This window comes from Oncorhynchus mykiss, chromosome 13 (assembly GCF_057628025.1).
Source record: "Oncorhynchus mykiss isolate SJ-2025 chromosome 13, ASM5762802v1, whole genome shotgun sequence".
Taxonomy (NCBI): Eukaryota; Metazoa; Chordata; class Actinopteri; order Salmoniformes; family Salmonidae; genus Oncorhynchus; species Oncorhynchus mykiss.
In genome coordinates, this window is record NC_143034.1 from 55,486,894 (window position 1) to 55,507,968 (window position 21,075).

Here is a 21,075-nt window from a genome sequence, read left to right on the forward strand (position 1 = left end):
GGACTAAGGGAAATGGGCGGTCCATCGAGGCCCAGCAGTACTAGTGTTAAAAGGTAACTCTACCACCTTTCATTACCTCACCTCATTTTCCTTATCTCCAGCACAATATCAGTGTAAACATGTGAAAATGGCACATTTCGAAGTTTTGTATAAAAAAAATATTAAAAGTTCTAACCGATGACATTATCAAAAGTTTAAACCTTTAAAAAAATAGTGATTTTCAAACACTATGACATTCGCGGTGACATGGGGAGCAAGAAAGTACCGTCCCTTGGACTTGAAAATCAGTGTCACGCCAGATGAAGACATGGAACATAAAGATAGGGAAAACTCTTCCAAAGAGAGAACAAACATTGTGATTTATGAATTGGGCATAGAACAAAAGTCATAAAATTGGTTCTTACAATCCTTGTTTCATATGAAATTGACGTTTCCTGTCCAAGACCTACCATGAATAACCACTCTCTCATGGTTGAAATGTCCTCATGTAAAGCGGAATGTGAATATAAACGAGGAGCAGTGGTTTCATTACAGATACAGTATGGAACTTATCCCAGTTCATTACAGAACACCAGGCCTGTATTTACTGGACTTGAAAAAGCCAAATTAAGAGCGTCTCAGTTAGAAGAGAGCCCTCATTAACCATGTTGAAGAGACAGGGTGGTAGTGGTACACTCTTTAACCATGTTGAAGAGACAGGGTGGTAGTGGTACACTCTTTAACCATGTTGAAGAGACAGGGTGGTAGTGGTACACTCTTTAACCATGTTGAAGAGACAGGGTGGTAGTGGTACACTCTTTAACCATGTTGAAGAGACAGGGTGGTAGTGGTACACTCTTTAACCATGTTGAAGAGACAGGGTGGTAGTGGTACACTCTTTAACCATGTTGAAGAGACAGGGTGGTAGTGGTACACTCTTTAACCATGTTGAAGAGACAGGGTGGTAGTGGTACACTCTTTAACCATGTTGAAGAGACAGGGTGGTAGTGGTACACTCTTTAACCATGTTGAAGAGACAGGGTGGTAGTGGTACACTCTTTAACCATGTTGAAGAGACAGGGTGGTAGTGGTACACTCTTTAACCATGTTGAAGAGACAGGGTGGTAGTGGTACACTCTTTAACCATGTTGAAGAGACAGGGTGGTAGTGGTACACTCTTTAACCATGTTGAAGAGACAGGGTGGTAGTGGTACACTCTTTAACCATGTTGAAGAGACAGGGTGGTAGTGGTACACTCTTTAACCATGTTGAAGAGACAGGGTGGTAGTGGTACACTCTTTAACCATGTTGAAGAGACAGGGTGGTAGTGGTACTCTCTTTAACCATGTTGAAGAGACAGGGTGGTAGTGGTACACTCTTTAACCATGTTGAAGAGACAGGGTGGTAGTGGTACACTCTTTAACCATGTTGAAGAGACAGGGTGGTAGTGGTACACTCTTTAACCATGTTGAAGAGACAGGGTGGTAGTGGTACACTCTTTAACCATGTTGAAGAGACCGGGTGGTAGTGGTACACTCTTTAACCATGTTGAAGAGACAGGGTGGTAGTGGTACACTCTTTAACCATGTTGAAGAGACAGGGTGGTAGTGGTACACTCTTTAACCATGTTGAAGAGACAGAGTGGTAGTGGTACACTCTTTAACCATGTTGAAGAGACAGGGTGGTAGTGGTACACTCTTTAACCATGTTGAAGAGACAGGGTGGTAGTGGTACACTCTTTAACCATGTTGAAGAGACAGGGTGGTAGTGGTACACTCTTTAACCATGTTGAAGAGACAGGGTGGTAGTGGTACACTCTTTAACCATGTTGAAGAGACAGGGTGGTAGTGGTACACTCTTTAACCATGTTGAAGAGACAGGGTGGTAGTGGTACACTCTTTAACCATGTTGAAGAGACAGGGTGGTAGTGGTACACTCTTTAACCATGTTGAAGAGACAGGGTGGTAGTGGTACACTCTTTAACCATGTTGAAGAGACAGGGTGGTAGTGGTACACTCTTTAACCATGTTGAAGAGACAGGGTGGTAGTGGTACACTCTTTAACCATGTTGAAGAGACAGGGTGGTAGTGGTACACTCTTTAACCATGTTGAAGAGACAGGGTGGTAGTGGTACACTCTTTAACCATGTTGAAGAGACAGGGTGGTAGTGGTACACTCTTTAACCATGTTGAAGAGACAGGGTGGTAGTGGTACACTCTTTAACCATGTTGAAGAGACAGGGTGGTAGTGGTACACTCTTTAACCATGTTGAAGAGACAGGGTGGTAGTGGTACACTCTTTAACCATGTTGAAGAGACAGGGTGGTAGTGGTACACTCTTTAACCATGTTGAAGAGACAGGGTGGTAGCGGTACACTCTTTAACCATGTTGAAGAGACAGGGTGGTAGCGGTACACTCTTTAACCATGTTGAAGAGACAGGGTGGTAGTGGTACACTCTTTAACCATGTTGAAGAGACAGGGTGGTAGTGGTACACTCTTTAACCATGTTGAAGAGACAGGGTGGTAGTGGTACACTCTTTAACCATGTTGAAGAGACAGGGTGGTAGTGGTACACTCTTTAACCATGTTGAAGAGACAGGGTGGTAGTGGTACACTCTTTAACCATGTTGAAGAGACAGGGTGGTAGTGGTACACTCTTTAACCATGTTGAAGAGACAGGGTGGTAGTGGTACACTCTTTAACCATGTTGAAGAGACAGGGTGGTAGTGGTACACTCTTTAACCATGTTGAAGAGACAGGGTGGTAGTGGTACACTCTTTAACCATGTTGAAGAGACAGGGTGGTAGCGGTACACTCTTTAACCATGTTGAAGAGACCGGGTGGTAGTGGTACACTCTTTAACCATGTTGAAGAGACAGGGTGGTAGTGGTACACTCTTTAACCATGTTGAAGAGACAGGGTGGTAGTGGTACACTCTTTAACCATGTTGAAGAGACCGGGTGGTAGTGGTACACAAGCAAAACCAGCAATAAGTGTATTACTCAGCAAGCTATATATGTATTGATACACATCTAAAACGCCCAGCAGTACAGACATTGTGGCGCGGCCTCTCTCAGTAATACTGGTTATCACTACATTCATTGTTTACTCAATAATGCATTTACTGCCGTTTCCTGCTTATGTACCCAGTCGCACCCTTGGGATTACATTCTCACAGTAGTCTTTCTGGGGGTAAGAACTTCAGTTTATATAAGGCTAGAAGGCATGTCATGTTTAGTGTAGGGATTTGGACGTTCCTTTCAAGCATGAGAAGACAGTGCAGTTTACTGACAGAGAGCTCTACTGCACTGGGCTGCTGATCATGCTGCATCTCTAGCTATTTCCAGTGGAGCGCCAGAGGAAGGATGTGAACTGGGGATGAATCAAAGCATGGTTCACAATGCATGATTAGGTTATTTATGAGACTAGTGATCCATAAAGATGCTGTAAATGATGCGACAATGCTGCTGTACCATTTGAAATGAGTGTCAGTCGTTACAGCACGATATCATTGAGGATGAGAACAAGTTTTACCGTACGTCAACAGGGACCTAGAAACAAAGCTCCCTTCCAAGAGCTTTAAATTAACACGGCCTAGTCAGTTAGACGGATGCATCAATTGCACAGGGGGGCCTCTGAGTCATAAATCATGATTGTGTGTGATGCATTTCACAGCACTCTGCCTCAGGGTGTGTGTGTGTGCACCTGGGCTGTGTGTGCAGTGAACCCCTCTGTCTGTGGAGCCGGCCTGTCACTCACTGGGCCCTAATGGACACGTATCCGTGACGACACGGCGGTCAGGCACTCCCCGTAAAGGAGAGGGCCGCGAGACTTTCATCTCCAGGCCAACTGACATGGCTCGACAGCTGCAGGGCAGGCCACTGGGGAGCTGGCTGAGAGACCCCAAGTATCCGAGCTCAGGCCAGCCCCGGCTAAAGGAGGCCACCATCACACTGCAGCAGGAAGCAGCAACCCTGGATAAAATACATCGAAGCCGCCCTAAACACAGGCCAGGCTACTCAAAATCCTTGCTCCAGCATACGCTACGCCACGACCACGGACATAAGTTTCTACACCGCAATGAGTCTGGATCGGAGTACCTCCCGGACGATTTCTAGCACGCAAACACATTGTAACTGTTCTGATTGGTCCCAGAAACCGACGGGTTGCGCCAGAGCCAGAACACGTAGGTAAGGAGGCGTTTTGAAAATGCGTCATTGGCTTTGATACGCTGATTGGTTAGAGATGATCCAATCACTGATTACTTGTGTTTTGTACAACACACTCATTTTGACGTCACCACAAACGGCTTCAACAATGGCAGACTCAGACTGGAGTATATCGCGAACGCAGGGGAGCAGCGGAATAATTCCGTTGGAGTCGCCAGGCAACCTAAACACGGACCTGGCGCTTCTTTTGTGATCAGGATTTAAATGCAAAGAAAAAGTCGTTGGTGCTGATGCAGATGTCAGTTACATGAGAAGAACGCTCCAAAGACGTGTTTGGTTTAACTGAAAGAGGAGGAACGAGGAGAGACAAGCAAAGGGCAATGAAAGAGGGAATGTTTTCCTTGGCACAGAGAGCAGAGAAAAACAGCCCTGCTGATTCATGACAAACGACCAGAAAAGTGCTTTAATTATACGTGTGCAAAGGACTGACAGTACAGCTATGATTTGATAGGTAAAGCTGAACAGTGTAAGGAGGGCAGGCAGTTAAGAAAACACATAGATCATAGTTCAACTCAAGGCAAACCTCAGAAGGTCCCGTTGGGGGATTCAATCACTGGGTTTATTTTCTACCCAAATACGGCAGTTCAAGCTTATTCCCATCTGTCAGAGACTATCATCTGATGAAGTGTCATTTTATGAAAGGAAGGATCAATCTCAAAAGATACAGAAAGCAGGCTGCATTCTACTATACCAGTGGTTCCCAAACTTTTTATAGTCCCGTACCCCTTAAAACAATCAACCTCCAGCTGCATACCCCCTCTAGCACCAGGACCAGCGCACGCTCAACTGTTGTTTTTTGCCATTATTGTAAGCCTGCCACACACACACACACACTTTACGATACAGTTAAACATAAGAATGAGTGTGAGTTTTTGTCACAACCCGGCTTGTGGGAAGTGACAAAGACCTCTTCCAAGGCACAAATAGTAATATAATAATACATCAATAATTTTCTCTTTATTTAACCATCTTACATATAAAACCATATTTGTTCAATCAAAAATTGTGAATAACTCACCACAGGTTAATGAGAAGGGTGTGCTTGAAAGGATGCACATAACTCTGCAATGTTGGGTCGTATTGGAGAGATTCTCAGTCTTAAATCATTTCTCACACACAGTCTGTGCCTGTATTTAGCTTTCATGCTGGTGAGGGCCGAGAATCCACTCTCACATAGGTACGTGGTTGCAAAGGGCATCGGTGTCTTAACAGTGCGATATGCCAAGACAGGATACTCTGAGCACAGCCCTATCCAGAAATCTGGCAATGGCTTCTGATTAAATTACATTTTCACAGAACCGCTTGTTGCAATTTCGATGAGACTCTTGTTCAGATATCAGTAAGTGGACTGGAGGCAGGGCATGAAAGGGATAACGATTCCAGTTGTTTGTGTCGTCCGTTTACGGAAAGTACCTGCGTAATTGCGCACCCAGCTCACTCAGGTGCTTTGCTATATCACATTTGACATTGTCCTGAAGCTTGAGTACATTTGCACACAAAAAAAATCATGCAATCACGGAAAGACCTGTGTTGTCCTTGTTAATGCAGGCAGAAAAGAGCTCCAACTTCTTAATTATAGCCTCAATTTTGTTCCGCACATTGAATATAATTGCAGAGAGTCCCTGTAATCCTAGATCCAGAACATTCAGGTGAGAAAAAACATCACCCAGATAGGCCAGTTGTGTGAGAAACTCGTCAACATGCAAGCTGTCAGACAAGTGAAAATTATGGTCAGTAAAGAAAACTTTAAGCTCGTCTCAATAAAGAAATGTGTCAATACTTTTCCCCTTGATAACCAGAGCACTTCTGTATGTTGTAAAATAATTACATGGTCGCTGCCCATATCATTGCATAATGCAGAAAATACACGAGAGTTCAAGGGCCTTGCTTTAACAAAGTTAACCATTTTCACTGTAGTGTCCAAAATGTCTTTCAAGCTGTCAGGCATTCCCTTGGCAGCAAGAGCCTCTCGGTGGATGCTGCAGTGTACCCAAGAGAATCTCGGTGGATGCTGCAGTGTACCCAAGAGGCATCGTGAGCAACTGCTTGCACGTGCGTTACCACTCCACTATGTTTCCCTGTCATGGCGTTTGCGCCATCAGTACAGGTACCAACACATCTTGACCACCAAAGTCCATTTCATGTCACAAAGCTGTGCAGTACTTAAAAAATATATTCTCCTGTTGTCCTAGTTTAAAGTGGTTTGCAGAAGAGGATGTCTTCCTTAATTGACCCCCCATAAACGTAACGGACATACAGTGGGGCAAAAAAGTATTTAGTCAGCCACCAATTGTGCAAGTTCTCCCACTTAAAAAGATGAGAGAGGCCTGTAATTTTCATCATCGGTAAACTTCAACTATGACAGACAAAATGAGAGAAATAAATTCAGATTGTAGGATTTTTAATTAATTTATTTGCAAATTATGGTGGAAAATAAGTATTTGGTCACCTACAAACAAGCAAGATTTCTGGCTCTCACAGACCTGTAACTTCTTCTTTACGAGGCTCCTCTGTCCTCCACTCGTTACCTGTATTAATGGCACCTGTTTGAACTTGTTTTCAGTATAAAAGACACCTGTCCACAACCTCAAACAGTCACACTCCAAACTCCACTATGGCCAAGACCAAAGAGCTGTCAAAGGACACCAGAAACAAAATTGTAGACCTGCACCAGGCTGGGAAGACTGAATCTGCAATAGGTAAGCAGCTTAGTTTGAAGAAATCAAATGTGGGAGCAATTATTAGGAAATGGAAGACATACAAGACCACTGATAATCTCCCTCGATCTGGGGCTCCACGCAAGATCTCACCCCGTGGGGTCAAAATGATCACAAGAACGGTGAGAAAAAATCCCAGAATCACACAGGGGGACCTAGTGAATGACCTGCAGAGAGCTGGGACCAAAGTAACAAAGCCTACCATCAGTAACACACTACGCCGCCAGGGACTCAAATCCTGCAGTGCCAGATGTGCCCCCCTGCTTAAGCCAGTACATGTCCAGGCCCGTCTGAAGTTTGCTAGAGAGCATTTGGATGATCCAGAAGAAGATTGGGAGAATGTCATACGGTCAGATGAAACCAAAATATAACTTTTTGGTAAAAACTCGTCGTGTTGGTAGGACAAAGAATGCTGAGTTGCATCCAAAGAACACCATACCTACTGTGAAGCATGAGGGTGGAAACATCATGCTTTGGGTCTGTTTTTCTGCAAAGGGACCAGGACGACTGATCCGTGTAAAGGAAAGAACGAATGGGGCAATGTATCGTGAGATTTTGAGTGCAAACCTCCTTCCATCAGCAAGGGCATTGAAGATGAAACGTGGCTGGGTCTTTCAGCATGACAATGATCCCAAACACACCGCCCGGGCAACGAAGGAGTGGCTTCGTAAGAAGCATTTCAAGGTCCTGGAGTGGCCTAGCCAGTCTCCAGATCTCAACCCCATAGAAAATCTTTGGAGGGAGTTGAAAGTCTGTGTTGCCCAGCAACAGCTCCAAAACATCACTGCTCTAGAGGAGATCTGCATGGAGGAATGGGCCAAAATACCAGCAACAGTGTGTGAAAACCTTGTGAAGATTTACAGAAAACGTTTGACCTCTGTCATTGCCAACAAAGGGTATATAACAAAGTATTGAGATAAACTTTTGTTATTGACCAAATACTTATTTTCCACCATAATTTGCAAATAAATTCATTAAAAATCCTACAATGTGATTTTCTGGATTTTTTTTCTCTCACATTTTGTCTGTCATAGTTGAAGTGTACCTATGATGAAAATTACAGGCCTCTCTCATCTTTTTAAGAGGGAGAACTTGCACAATTGGTGGCTGACTAAATACTTTTTTGCCCCACTGTATACCAGAAGCTGTGCCAGCGATGTCTGTTGACTCATTCAGCTGTAACACATATAATTCACTGGCTTGTATGCGAAGCAGTAATTGTTTCAAAAAAATCTCCTGCCATGTCACTGATGCATCGTGAAACAATGTTGTTTGATGAAGTAATTGTCTGTATGGTTTTTTGGGCCTTTTCCCCCAGCATTGACCCAGCCATATCCACAACAGCAGGAAGAATTAAGTCCTCCACAATAGCATGGGGCTTGCCTGTCCTATCCATTCGGTAGCTCACCATATAAGACGCTTCTAGCCCCTTATTAATTTTATCTGTTGCTTTTATACATGTCTTACTACTCGCAAGTCATCTTTATTCTCGCTCAAAATAATTGTCATGTTTCGTTTCTAAATGTCTGTGCAAGAGTGAAGGTTTCCCGCGAGCGAGTAACAGTTAATGTGATTGGATGTTAATTATTTGACTAGGCTACCTGTATTTTACATCGTGTTGTTATTTCGCTGAACACTAGATGGTTGAATTTGATTTTTGGCAGTGAAACGAGGCTACTCAGACAAGAAAAAAAAACTCACCCAAATGTATAGCCCCGTTGGAAAATATAAATGTACTGTTTGAAAATGTGAGAAAAATTCCCCCAAATTATACATTTTACCCCCGTTTGGGAATACTTGTACTATACAAATAAAGACAACAAAGACTGGACCCAACGTTCAGCGTAGAAAACCAACAATAGATTGGTCATCCAAACAAAAATAGAAAGAGGGGTAATTTCCTTGATCACATCCTATGTTGTCTTAAAAGGATCACCAGAGAGAGGGTTAACCCAAAATGCCATGAAAAGGGAAACATCTGTCTCAACTACATGTCTCTGCACCTCACTCAATTCATTAGGCCAAAAGAGTTAGTGCACCTGAGACTATTTTGAAGGAAGCAAACATTAGAAAACAGACCTGTACATTGAAGGGATTTTCTTATCTTAATCATAAGGACATACCAGTCATAGCTGGGAGGGTCACAAGCTCTGTATTATCCTGTGTAATGTCAACACCGCAAAGGTGATGGGGCTCCCCAGGGTTCACAGGTCAAGGGGCTCCCCAGGTGAAGGGGCTCCCCAGGGTTCACAGGTGATGGGGCTCCCCAGGGTTCACAGGTGATGGGGCTCCCCACGGTACACGGGTGATGGGGCTCCCCACGGTACACGGGTGATGGGGCTCCCCACAGTACACGGGTGATGGGGCTCCCCACGGTACACGGGTGATGGGGCTCCCCAGGGTACACGGGTGATAGGGGCTCCCCAGGGTACACGGGTGATAGGGGCTCCCCAGGGTACACGGGTGATGGGGCTCCCCAGGGTACACGGGTGATGGGGCTCCCCAGGGTACACAGGTGATGGGGCTCCCCAGGGTACACAGGTGATGGGGCTCCCCAGGGTACACAGGTGATGGGGCTCCCCAGGGTACACAGGTGATGGGGCTCCCCAGGGTTCACAGGTGATGGGGCTCCCCAGGGTACACAGGTGATGGGGCTCCCCAGGGTACACAGGTGATGGGGCTCCCCAGGGTACACAGGTGATGGGGCTCCCCAGGGTACACAGGTGATGGGGCTCCCCAGGGTACACTGGTGATGGGGCTCCCCAGGGTTCACAGGTGATGGGGCTCCCCAGGGTTCACAGGTGATGGGGCTCCCCAGGGTTCACAGGTGATGGGGCTCCCCATTGCTGCAGTGACCACTACAGAACTTCAGTGTTTATTGCCCCGTCCATATTATTTTTATTAGTGTTGCACCATTGTTATTACGTAATATAAACATATACAATTCTAGAAGCACGTCTTAGACTGATGGACTGTGCCATCCCCACGGCCTCTACAATAGATTAATCCACTCAAACATGCACGAATCAGACATGTCTTGTACACAATTAAATTATTCTTATTATTATTTGCTACAGCTCGACTAAAGAAATCTCGGTCGACCAACAGCCTATCGACCAAACAGTCAACTAAATGGAATCAGCCCTAATGTTCACCAACAGGACTAGCAGTTACAACACATCTGGTGTAGCAGGGTGAAACCGCTGCACCACCTTGGGAGATAATCCCATGGCTTCGCTCTGGACCTGCTGGACTGTGATGTGCTGTGGCATTATCTGCACCTGACGCAGGGCGGAGATTGCATCTCCGGGTCCCAAATTGTAGGCCTAAACCCCAGTGCTGGAGCAGTGCCTGGAGAAGAGCCATGGACACAGATACTGACTCACCGCTGTGATTATATCATATACCCACTGCTGCCATGCTGAGAGCTCCACTAACCCACCAAGACTGTAATATGCCCTAAACCTCACAATGACCCTGAGACTAAACGCTGAACTGAGTTCATATTCAGCACTGTCCCAAAAGAGAGGTCCAAATTCTTTGTCTAATGGGTGCAGCTATTGCTCTGACCCAAATTATTCATCCAATTCTCTTTTCCCGAGAATTCTGTTTCCAAGTAATTAGCATATTTGCCAGAGGATCGCACGCAAACACTAAAAGACAGTAAAAAAAAAATGAGACGAGGTACTAATTGAGCTAACAATCATTCACTCTGTCATTTGTTCCCAGGCCAGACAGAGCCTTCCTGGAAACCTTGGTGGGGGCCTGGCTGTGGGAGCAGGATGCAAAGCAAGACTATGAGAAGAGATAAGATCACTGGTCATTCTCCCTGTTGAGGCCCATTAGACAGCTGACACAATGGAGCACCACGCATGCAAATGACCTGCGTGAGTTGCATTGTGTCTCTGCCCAGCTGGGCGTCCACAGAGAATAGGGCTCGGGGGTGTGACACATACGGCAGGTTTTATTAAAGAAAGAGACACACATTCAGATGAAAGAAGGACAGCAGGGTGACATAATCGTCCTGATGGGGGTTTCTGCCATACAGACCCATATGGGCTGGGGGGTGGGGTTAATGAAGAGGCAGGTGCATGACACCAGCATCACAACATCTGAGAGGAAATGAACAGTGATGTTTGCATATGATACATGCAGAAGATTACATTTGGATGCTGTTTGTCATGGGGCCAGAGTCAGCAGAGGCTAATGAAAAGAGAGCCAACGAGCCAGCCAAGACAGGACAGACACAGCTGGAAGCTGCTGACAGAGCCTAACTCACACTGACCTGCAGGAATGCTAAACGGGACACTTCACCTCTGTGTGTCACTCAGGTGTTTGTGACAGAAATGGAGGGCCCAGAGACCAGGCCCTAATGATTATAGCTTATTGGATGGCAGGCCCTAATGATTATAGCTGATTGGACGGCAGGCCCTAATGGGATGCCTAATGGCCACTAGATGATGTAGTGGCAGACTCTAGGGTCCTCTTGGAAGAGCTTGTCAAGGAGGTATGCATTTAAACCTGCACCCCTCTGATAACTGCACACACAGAGAACCAAGCCCTTAATGAGATACTTTTTCCCAGCATGGAGAATGTTCCTTGGGTAAAAAAAATAAAACAAACATTGCAATGTTTTTGTCTTGAGGGGTGGAGGATAGCAAATATGAATGTGTGTGTGTGTGTGTGTGTGTGTGTGAGTTCATGCCTCTTCCTCTTTAAGCTAAACAAACGCACCAGAACACTCCACACTTTTTGGTCACAGGATAAGAGGAAACTCCACACCCCATCCTTTGTTCATAATGGACTTTTTCTCTCCAGCGGCGCCAAACTTTCATCTACTTACTTCCCCAGTACTAACTCCCCTCTCCTCCTGACAGAGTAAGCATGTGACTAACCATGTCCGTTTGCGGTCAGTGTGGGTGAGGTGCATCAGGCCTCCACTTACAGTAATGGAGATAAGGTGACAGATGAACAGCCCAGGGAGAGATACCAGCCACTTTCCCTTTCGACAGCTCTGCTCCTCTCCCCTTCGATATCAGTACCGCAGCCGAGACCACATTTCCTCATCTCCATGACAAAAGCTAGACTTTTCTCTCCTCTAAACCCAAAGTCCTGTTTGAAGTCGCCTCAGACTCCTGGTGGGCAGAATAGTAACAGTTCTGTTGGAAAGTTCCGAGGCCTCTTACCCTTCTCTTTGTCCTCTACACCAAAACTTGAATCTCAGTCTTCGGGTTAAGCCAAACTGTAATTTCACAAGAGGAGTCAGATTCCAGTTCCAGAAAACAGATCGGAGGTTTCCTTGTGGGGTACACATTCCTACAACATGACATCATCCCTCCTATTCTTTTTCTGCATTCAGACGCACTGTGCTGCTATGTCGTGTCTTGGACAATGGTTGGCACAGACGGAGCGGGAGGGATTTGGGGGAAAATAACTGAAACCTTGATAAGACCAAGGAGTACACAGCTGGGAGTCATTCATAAGTCATACTGTTCTGTTGCCCATTTGGTACCTTAGCTTTTTGTCAGCGTGAAACTGCATCTTAATGTACCGTTTTTTCCAGTTCAGAGTGCCAGTGTGCACCTGGGCCTATGCTCCAGTCACATCCTGCCTGAAGGCTGAGTCATTAAGGCCCTCAACAGGAAGGGTGCTTTGAAAGCTCTGAACTGGTGCCTTGTGGAAAACAACTGCAGTCAGAATATCAGCTTTCCACTATTACGCACGTGTCAAAATGTGAATGTGTAAAGCCAGCCTTGAGCCAAGAGGTAGAGAGATATGTGCATATGAGCCTACGTTTCTATGTTGTGGAAATACCATGACGTGACATCCAAAATGTCATTCTAATCTTCACTGTATAAAGATGAAGATTTAATACATTTTCCAAAGAGGTGAACAATCAGTCATATCTTAAAATCGTATGGTTGTTCAGTCCTGCCTGAATGTCAATGATGAGACATTGTGAGGGCTGTCCATCTGACATGATGCTGTGGAAACAGACTGGCAGAGATAAGCAACAAACAATAAGAGCCCATTCTGCTGAACAAAGCTTACATAATACACAAAAACATACACCCCCAAACCCCCTCAGACTACACACATCCTTGCAAGCACATGCATGAACTAACATACACCCGCAAACCCCCCAAATCCTTATAAGCACATGCAGGAACTAACATACAAATTAGGGCAATGTCATTCAACATCTTTGTAAATATGGTAGTGCATTCCAAAGTTTGTTGTATCATCGACATTGGTATCTGCTGTAACGGGTGGTTTTGAAAGACCCCCACCCTTTTAATTCCAGTAAATCTGGCACTCATCAACAAAAATTAAAGGATGGTTGAAGAGAGACATGAAACAAAGTTCAACAGAAGTTCAGCAGTTTCCCAAATGTCCAAGGCAAGAGATATCCTTGAGGCTGTGCTAATAGATTCATCTTGGTCTTAGATGAGTAAAACAAAAAACTGCTTTGATAAATGTTGGCTAGCTTGTCTGTGATCCAACCCAGTAGAAAACAGAACACTTGACAAAGGGTCATAGGTAGACCACTCTGGTAACAATAACCTTTGCTTTTCCCATTTGGGTTTCTTCTCTTTCCACTTACGTCAGAGACCAGACAGCTAGAGGTCCTGAAGGGCCCCATTCCAACACAGACCAGTGCTTCTTCCTCTTCTGAGGCATGGGCTAACTGACCTCCTTTACAAGGTCTATGGGACCTGTCTGTTTAGCGAGCCAATTAAACATTTAGCACACCAACGGTAGAGTTGACAGGCAAACACCGGCGGCTTCAGGACAGAGACAGAATTTCACGGTCTGTCTAAAAGGTTTTAACACTTTCCCATCAATATGCCCAGTCTGAAAAGAAAGTGGAAATTTCCTTCTCATTATCCTGAGCTGTATTTGAGGCATTGTGACATGGGAGAGGAAGGTGCAATGGTGAAGGAGAACGCATAATATTCTGTTGAACTTCAACCATAAAAACTAGCAGATGACGGAGCAAACGATATGCTGTGTTTGCGTGAAACAAGGTCAAGTCTATATGCAAAACGTCTAGTACGTTGGGATGGAAACTAGAAAAACGGGTACAATATTCAGATAAAGTGAACTCTAGCTCATTCCTTTTTGCCAGTAGCAAGAAGTACTATACTGGCAATAACTAAACTGTAAATGGATGGAGCTTTTCCCAGAATTATTGTTAGTTCAATAGTTCAACACTGTGATGCCTCTGTCGTGGAGGGAAGGAGGAGGTTGTGTGCCTGTCTGTGTCATGATGCCCCAGATGTGCTAGCTAGAGGCAGGAATAACAAGGCGGCAGGAGTAGGCCTAAGTAAGTGGAATGAAGGGACTGGATTGGGTGTTTGGGTGGGCTGGCTCTGTTTGAACACTAAGTCATGAATAAACCATGGCTGCAGTGTGGGCGAGCGGCCTGGCGACCAATAGACAGTCACAGTGGACTCCTTAGAAGCCTATCACTGGCCTGGGGAGGCTGACAGCTGCTCCCTCCCGGAGAATCACCACAGACTCCAACGCCGCGCTGGACGTTTTGTTTGGGGCTCTCTTAACGGCCCTGCCTTTCATTGTGGCCCAACAGTTTTACGAGACGCCGATAATGGGACATTGATGGTCTTCAATACGGAACACCGCTCCCTCTGGTCAATAATAATGCAGTGTGTGGCACACTTACATTTAAAAAAGACAGATGGTGATGTTATACGCCAGGGGGGTTTTCACTCCCAATTCCTGGGGGTTTGCATGGATGCACATCTAACATCAAACCAATTCCCCAAGCTTTGTAGGTCTAATTGGGCCACAAGCTGTGAAATATTTCTTGGCATAAAAACACATATGAAACCTTATCAGCTTGAATACGTTGGACTTTCAAATAGAGGCCCGAGATAAAGATGGCTTATAAAAAACCATGATGGGAACCAACATCAGTTTTAAATATTGACTTTCTAATGCAGGACAAATGAGTAGCTCCACACGACACACAAACATGTGATCCTCTGTCATTGTAACAGCTCCCATATTTCAATATACCAAATGTCAATCGTTTTAAAAATGTTTTAATTGCGGCAGCTCTGAACAAAGCCAAATCTACAGAATTGGGAGAAAAACCAATGCAACTAAAAAACTAAGGGATTTGTGGTATCTGATGTCTAGGGGATGTAATAAAAATGAGTAAGACAGAATTAACACATGGATTTTGTCTATATTATCACACATTTAACCTCTTCAAACAAATTCCTAAACAATCCAACCGGGGGTCCCTCATTCTGTTGTGGCCAGAGTGAGAGAAAGAGGTCAGAGTCCGAACGTGTGTCTCTGAGCCAACTGACCTGGCTACATCCCACCGTTCCTGAGACTCTTTGACCATGAGACGTGGGACACATAACTCACACCGCGCTGTTGCTGGCTCACCGGGGGCCTGTTAAGGGTTTAGTTTGGCTGACTCTGCCATGTCGGAGAGAGAAGAGGAAGCCCCGCTACGTTGGACCTTTCTTTGTCATCCCAGCCCGACCCGTAATTCCCCTTAATCTGGTTGAGCACCATATGGGAGGGAGTGGATTGGGTGAAGCAGAGACCTGAGGTACCAGATGTCAGAGAAACGGTTGTGTGATGTGTGTTTGTTTGTGGAAACCTGATGGCGGGGGTAATGACTGTCCCCAATCCCTTCAATGGGCTGGGTTAAAGCTCATAACAATAGCTGAGCCACACGTAACGTATAAGGTGATAGATTGGGATGGGCGAGAGGCAAAACAAAGGGAGAGGGTAATCCGACAGTCTCTAGGAATCCCCTCTGGGACTTGGGGGCAGACCCAAGCAGCACGGCAGGCCTGTCAGCTGGCTGAGGCAACTCCAGCCCAGCCTGGAGTGTAGGGGCCACAAGAGCATCCCGTGATAAAAGGGCAATTCCGCCACTTTTCAAAGTCATATTCATCATCTCAGGCACCAACCAGTCTACGTTCAGTTGAAGTCGGAAGTTTACATACACTTAGGCTGGAGTCATTAAACTCCACCAATTTCTTGTTAACAAACTATAGTTTTGGCAAGTCGGTTAGGACATCTACTTTGTGCATTACACAAGTAATTTTTCCAACAATTGTTTACAGACAGATTATTTCACTTATAATTCACTGTATCACAATTGCAGTGGGTCAGAAGTTTACATACACTAAGTTGACTGTGCCTTTAAACAGCTTGGAAAATTCCAGAAAATGATGTCATGGCTTTAGAAGCTTCTGATAGGCTAATTGACATCATTTGAGTCAATTGGAAGTGTACCTGTGAATGTATTTCAAGGTCTACCTTCAAACTCAGTGCCTATTTGCTTTACATCATGGGGAAAATCAAAAGAACTCAGCTAAGACTTCAGAAAGAAAATTATAGACCTCCACAAGTCTGGTTCATCCTTGGGAGCAATTTCCAAACGCCTGAAGGTACCACGCTCATCTGTGAAAACTACTTCTAAGACACATACATTGTTGTTCCCAACACACTTCACTCGTGTTAATAACAATGCTACCTTATATAAATGTTACTTACCCTACATTATTCATCTCATATGCATACGTATATACTGTACTCTATATCATCGACGGTATCCTTATGTAATACATGTATCACTAGCCACTTTATACTATGCCACTTTGTTTACATACTCATCTCATTTGTACATACTGTACTCGATACCATCTACTGTATCTTGCCTATGCTGCTCTGTACCATCACTCATTCATATATCCTTATGTACATATTCTTTATCCCCTTACACTGTGTACAAGACAGTAGTTTTGGAATTGTTAGTTAGATTACTTGTTATTACTGCATTGTCGGAACTAGAAGCACAAGCATTTCGCTACACTCGCATTAACATCTGCTAACCATGTGTATGTGACAAATAAAATTTGATTTGAAAATTTGATTTGATTTAACGGAGGCTCGCTCGGCTGGTGCTAGCACATGGGCAGATCAAATACACTGCTGGAACACTGATTAAGGTGTTTACATGTCCTAATAATTTGAAAGATTGCTCAGAAAACCAGGTGTTTTAATCGGTATATGCTTACTTTGATTTTGACCTTACGTCGATTAAGATAAGCAGAGTAAGGTGTTTACATGACTATTGCATAATCTAAAATAATCAGTTTAATATCTAATTATTAGTGTGTATGTAAACATACTCAATGTGCAGAGGTACGAGGTAGTTGAGGTAATGTGTACATGTAGGTAGGGGTAAAAGTGACTAGGCAATCAGAGTAGATAATAAACAGAGTAACAGAAGCTTATGTGAAGAGTACGAAAGTCTGTCTATGCGTGAGTGTGTGTTTGGCATCAATATGCATATGTGTTGTGTGTGTGAGCGTATGTAGTCGTGTGTGTGTGTGTGTGTGTGTGTGTGTGTGTGTGTGTGTTGGAGTGTCAGTGCAGTATGTGTGAGTAGAGTCCAGTGAGTGAGCCGGTGCCAGAGAGTCAGTGCAGTATGTGTGAAGAGAGTCAGTGTAGTATGTGTGAATAGAGTCCAGTGAGTGAGCCGGTGTCATGTTGAACTCAATGTTGGACACTAGCTCTACAGTGAATGAGCAGAGAGAAGCAACTAAATACAGGAGTCCTCCAGAACATCTTGCACCTTGTGGCATTGTGGTTGTGGAAAAACAGCCTCTAAACAGCCGCCCAGCACTGTCATTTTAGTAATTACATAGGCCTCTGAGAACACAACAACACTCATAGTCAGAGAAAACGTCCTCCTGGGTGTGTGAGTAATGGTCTTTGTGTTTGTAAACTATGCCAGTAGGTGAATTTAGTGATTGGAAGAGCAGAAGGATAAAGGTGCAGTAAACTGCAGTTGATATACCATTTGATAGGACTTGATAGCTCAAGAAGAGGCAACTGAGCCCCCCCCTCCCCTCAGACCTGTGAGGCATTTGTGATGGGGGTCTGCAAGTGGGAACCCACCCACCCCATCCACAAACCCTCATACAGCGGCTAGCAACTCTGGGGATAGAAAGTGTCCCTCTCAAGGGAGACGATATAGACGGCCGTAAGCTTATGGTCCAGTGAATTAAAACCCGGGGAGAATGTGGATAAGCTTTTAGTTTCCCGAGAGAGAGAGTTCATTAGTGCGCCATCATCATAAGGGCTGGATTGGAGCTGGCCTGGCTAATCCAAAAGGATAGATTTCCCCAAAGCTTTAGCTGAGGCTCAGCGTCTTCTGTAGTTAAGTTCCTGAAGCTTGACCTCAGAGTAGAGAGTTGAGAGCACTCACCTCCTCTCAGCACAGCTCCCATGAACAAACACACTCAATCACTGAACATAAGGATCACTCTACTACATTCAATAGGATTAGTTCCAACACTCCACTTTGTAAAAGGTAGACTATCTTTCACATAATCCAATAACAGAGTTGATCACCTTTTCATGAGAAAGACAATACACATAACTGTGTGGGGCGGCAGGTAGCCTAGCAGTTAAGAGCGTTGGGCCAGCAACCGAAAGGCCGCTGGTTGGAATCCCCAAGACAACTAGGTGAAAGATCTGACGAGCAAAGCACTTACCCCGATTTGCTCCTGTATGTTGGTCTGCATAAGAGCATCTGCTAAATGACTGAAATGTCATTTGTTGAAATATTGAGTCAACCAGCAGACCTAGAAAACTGGTTGATGAGTCAGTTAGATAGCAAACACTGGCTTTTGCATCATGTCTGAACAACTGAGAGCTGTCGATTTCCGCTGGCTCGACTAGCCTACTCCTGTTAGAGAATCACTGGCGTAGACGTTTAGCAGGATCTATTGATTTGGGAGACGTTTAGTAGTTATGACAGGTGTGGCATCAGCAGCAGCAGACAGAACTAAGCAAACTGCTGTTTTAAGCATGTTACCGATTGCCTTACTGCCTCCAGAGGAAGAGATTTCTGAGTGTGCGTACATCTAATTGTTTTACTTAGGCGCCATCTGGCAATAATCCCAAAGCTTGGGCAAATAAACATAACGGAGATGTATTGCGCTGCACACTCCCTCAGCCTTTCAGCGAGCTAAAATAAATCTGTCTATGAGATTTAAGGGTAAATTGAGGACTCACTGTTTCGGCTGGCTTTGAGCTTGGCCAGTAGTTTCTGAGTGGAGGGCAGGTCTCCGGTCTTGACGGCCTGCAGTAGGTCCTGCTCCTTCCCCATGATGGTCCAAGGTGTGTAAGCGCTTCCCTGGCGTCCGTCCAGAGTCCAGGCAGCGGCTTCCTCACAGCGCCATGCTAAGGCACAGCCGCATCAACCTACCTCGGAGTTACTGTCCTCACAGAAACACACACAGCTGACAGGTGAGGGAATGTGAGGCAGTAGAGGGGAGGACACTCACAGCCTCAAATCAGCTGTCTCAACTCCCAGTCCGGTTATGGATGCCAAGTCAAGGGAGGCCTGAGAGACGGAAAATCTCTTTTGCTGCTTAAATTTCCTGTTCAACTTTCTTTTGGTCTTTATTTGCTAAATATTTTATTGTACAGAGTGTGTCAGGGGTTGGAGTTGTGTGGAGCTACCATTTATGTGCTTGAGGGCCCCGGCGGGTGCTGTGGTCAGAGCACAGAGAAGGCTGGAATGGAACCGCATGAACCAGCAGGACAGAACCTGAGAACAGAGAAAACGAGAATAACAGTTGGGTTAGGCTATATCATAGTCCAGTCTCAATACTGGACAACCCACACAGACATGAAAGTCTTTAAATGCCCATATGGCTATAGAAGACATGGAGGAGAAACCAAAGCAAGGCCGTCAAAAAGCATAACCCCAAGGAAGCTCCAACCCAAAGATCAGCAACAGGGTTTCTGCCATGCTTCAACAAAATTCCACCCAAATGCCACAGGCTAATTAATTTGGAAAGTCCAGCGTACCTACGATCTCTTTTTCAATTTTAACTCGGCTTGACGTTACAGGAAAAATCAGTGGAGTGCCCTTTATCTCTCAGGAAACTGAAACAGTGAGGGAGGGAGTAATATCCTGAAACACTAAGAATCTCCCCACAAAATGAACATCTCACTCACATACATAAATAGGCATCGTTGTCACTTCAATTCATGGAGAGCAGTAAATATCTGAGATTAAATGGTAGCCTACGCTATCCATCCCCCTCAACAACAACAACAAGGCAAACAGTGCAATTTATGAGAAAAAATGTGGTTTAATGACTGCAGTGCATACCAGGACTTAATGGACAAATGGTTCATGAGAGAGCAACTTGCCCATAGAGGATGACTGACATTTTTTTAGAGCCTTTCCAGCAAGTGAGCTGGTGTTATTTACAGTTTTCCCTGAGGCTCTGAGATAAGGTTTTCAATGCTTGACCATGTATCAAATGCAATTTGAATTGGAGGCTACTTAAACTCTTCCAGCCCAATGGCCTAGAACAGTAGCCTAGTTTAGAAGTGTTTGTTGCTTTTAAACAATTGACCTATATTTGTTTCACTTAAGATGGTAGCAGAATTAGATAGAACTTGCGCATGAAATAACAATAACGCAAACTGTGATGTGTTCACGATCACACTGAAGCAGTAAATGGGCAGAGGAGGAGACAATGAATATGATGAGTCTCCTCTCCAGCTCAGTTAGCTACAGTACCATCCATTCCCCATTAGACAGCTCAGCAAGCGTTATAATGTCAAAACACGTTCGTTATTCACCAAATACGGAGTTTCACTGAGAAACTATTGTTATTTACTCCCGTCACGCCCTGTATGTACCTCCAAAAAAGTTAAACTGAAAAAAATATATTGTCTGGAAAGAATGTATTGATTTTGACCAAGCGCGCACGCACCAAATCCACCTCTTCAGCACCTCCAATAAAATCACTCATTACCAATAGTGTGCAGCTGCAGCCTGCAATTTGAGGCATTTCTGCATGGTGGGTATTCCTGCAAGCACACTTTGCTAGTACACGGTGTTGCCCCCGCCTCCTGCCTGCTGTGTACCGGAGTCCTCCTTGCTAGCTAGCGGGAGGGAAACCAGTGTACTTCACTCCCGCCTACCCTCACTGTTGTTTCTAAACACCTACCAGGGTGTTTACAAACACTACAGGAACAAGATCATCCACATGCATTGATCACATTTGTACTAATACTGTTGTATTTCGTTCTAAAGCTGTATTTGTACCCATTGGCTGCATAT

The 21,075-nt window shown here is 44.8% G+C and overlaps 1 protein-coding gene across 11 annotated transcripts in view; it reads right to left on the bottom strand.

Moving 5' to 3' along the window:
• Positions 1-21,075, bottom strand: part of caskin2b (CASK interacting protein 2b) — a 90,794-nt gene that overhangs the window by 64,828 nt on the left and 4,891 nt on the right. For all 11 annotated transcript variants that reach the window (XM_090196818.1, XM_090196817.1, XM_090196816.1 and 8 more), the window contains exon 2: positions 19,005-19,542. In XM_090196818.1, the coding sequence (XP_090052944.1) occupies positions 19,005-19,098 (94 nt within the window). In that variant the 5' untranslated portion in view covers positions 19,099-19,542. The remainder of the gene's footprint in view (positions 1-19,004; positions 19,543-21,075) is intronic.